The 2,322-nt window shown below is 32.9% G+C and overlaps 1 protein-coding gene across 1 annotated transcript; it reads left to right on the plus strand.

Moving 5' to 3' along the window:
* The first annotated feature begins 511 nt into the window (after window positions 1-511).
* LOC124914485 (E3 ubiquitin-protein ligase AIRP2) lies at window positions 512-2,049 on the plus strand. Its single transcript, XM_047455045.1, has 5 exons — window positions 512-872; window positions 968-1,118; window positions 1,206-1,272; window positions 1,351-1,591; window positions 1,729-2,049. The coding sequence occupies exons 1-5, from the start codon at window positions 808-810 to the stop codon at window positions 1,955-1,957; spliced, it is 753 nt and encodes a 250-aa protein (XP_047311001.1). The 5' UTR covers window positions 512-807; the 3' UTR covers window positions 1,958-2,049.
* Window positions 2,050-2,322: the final 273 nt, after the last annotated feature.

A 2,322-nucleotide genomic window follows, 5' to 3' on the forward strand; every position in this document is an offset into this window, starting at 1 on the left:
TTGAAAATCGTACATGTATCAATATTATTTTATTATATGCATATATATTAAAATTTTGAAAATCGTACATGTATCGTATTTATAATGGATATCTATAATGGCGATATCGATACAATCTTATCGTTTTTCGGTATACCAAAAAGTTAATATTTTTAATATTTTGCAATCCAATATATTTTATACATACTAAAAATATATTATTCCTATATATTTTATTTCATTTGATAGGAAAACACACATATATTAATTATATGATCACACTATCTAATCTTGTTAATAATATCTGTATGATAATATCTTAACCAAAATATATAAGAAATTAGTTAGTTTGAGATGAGTGTTTCTTCTAAAGGCAGCAGAACCAGAAGGGGGGAAAGAAGTAGAACCGAACGCGTGTTGGCTAAAGCAAACAAGAGGTCCCATCTCTTTCTCTCTCTCTCTCTCACTCACTCTAGAAGTTACCTTGCTTAAGCAATCTGATTCCATCCTTGAACTACGAAACATAGTCATATAATTTTCAAGGGTTCTTTAGTTCCTAAGACTGTGGAGGAGGAGATCAAGTGACAGATGATGATGATTATGATGGGTATTAGCTGTAATCGTCTGTCTGTTACTTATTAAATCTTCCTGAAGGTTTATCTCTTTGAAGATTTAGTCTTGGGCTTGTTTTGTTTTGGTTTGGTTTGGTTTGGTTTATATATTGGAAAGAATAAGAGAGAGGGGTTGATGGGTTTTGTTTGATTTTAGGTTATTTTACGTGTTAATTGTTGGATGGTAGTAATAGAGAGATAGCAATCGAAAGAGACGATGAGGAAGTCATTCAAAGACTCTCTTAAGGCACTTGAAGCTGATATTCAGCTTGCCAATACCCTGTAATTTCTTTCTCTCTATTTGAATTATGTCTATGTTTTTGGTTTATTTGGTAGATTGATCTCATCAATTTCTTACTGTTGTTGGAATTGATCAGGGCTTCTGATTATCCAAGGGAATATGATGGTGCTTGTTTGCAAATGAGATTATCATACAGTCCTTGTGCTCATTTCTTCCTTTTTCTTGTTCAATGGACTGATTGTCATCTTGCTGGAGCCCTTGGACTCATTAGAATCCTCATCTACAAAGTTGTTTTCATTTTCTTGATTTCAATTCTGGGTTGTGTTCATGAGTTGAATTTGATTTCTGAATAATTAATTAATTAATTAATGCAGGCTTATGAAGATGGGAAAACAACTATGTTTATTTATGAACGTAAATCTACTCTTAGAGACTTCTATGGTTAGATTAATTCTCCAATTGAAGCTTTTCTTTATAGCTTTTGTAGTTGTCTTAACATGGTGGGGGGTTGGTGGGCAGGCATAATATTTCCTTCTCTGTTACAACTTCAAGGAGGAATTACTGAAATTGAAGATAGGAAACAGAGAGAGGTCTGTGATTTAAAATATAGAAGGAGAGATTCGACAACGATGGAGAAGGGTAAGTCTTCTGAAATCGAGATTGAAAGAGAAGAAGAGTGTGGGATTTGTTTTGAGATTAGTTGTAAGGTTGTCTTGCCCAAATGCAACCATTCAATGTGCTTCAAATGTTACAGAAATTGGTAAGTTTTGTTTTTTGATCTTTGAAATGATTATAACATTGGTTGATTCTCATGTAACCTTTGATCTAGGATCATTGTAGGCAATCGGGTTAATTTGTTTATCTTCTCTTTATTCTTCGAACTATTGTTTTCTACAGGCGAACACGGTCTCAGTCTTGCCCGTTTTGTCGCGACAGTCTCAAGCGGTTGAATTCTGGGGACCTTTGGATCTACACTAACAGTTGCGAGATTCCAGATTTATGTTCGATTGCTAAGGAGAATCTGAAGAGGCTGGTTCTGTATGTCGAGCAATTGCCACTTATAATTCCTGATCCAGTGTTTGTCTCCTATGATTCTCAAAGGAGATTTATTAGCAATGCTTCTTGATGGATTATTTGTTTGATTAGTGACATGTTTGTACATAAATGTGCTTCCCATTTGTTGGTTGGTTGATTAAAATGTACATGGTAATGTTACTATATATATATAGTAAGTATATTGCAAATAGCAAATTTGGGACATGTAATTGTCTCAAATTTGACACTCTTAGATAGAATAAATAAGTGTACACTTTTTATTTGGTTTATAAAGTTTGAATTTCATTGATAGAACAAAGGTCACAACTATCTCAATTGCACAAATTTCAACAAACATGATAATTCTCATTTAAACCAAATCTATGTTTAAATTGAAGAAGTCATCAATCTTATGTTAATCTTAGAAGAATCACAACTAAAGTTTCAAAATGACAT

The sequence above is a fragment of the Impatiens glandulifera genome, chromosome 1, assembly GCF_907164915.1.
Source record: "Impatiens glandulifera chromosome 1, dImpGla2.1, whole genome shotgun sequence".
Lineage (NCBI taxonomy): Eukaryota > Viridiplantae > Streptophyta > Magnoliopsida > Ericales > Balsaminaceae > Impatiens > Impatiens glandulifera.

Coding starts and splice junctions, on each gene's coding strand:
- LOC124914485 (XM_047455045.1), top strand. CDS start 808: ATGAGGAAGTCATTCAAAGACTCTCTTAAGGCACTTGAAGCTGATATT. Junction 873..967: donor ATTCAGCTTGCCAATACCCT/GTAATTTCTTTC, acceptor GGAATTGATCAG/GGCTTCTGATTATCCAAGGG. Junction 1,592..1,728: donor TTCAAATGTTACAGAAATTG/GTAAGTTTTGTT, acceptor TGTTTTCTACAG/GCGAACACGGTCTCAGTCTT.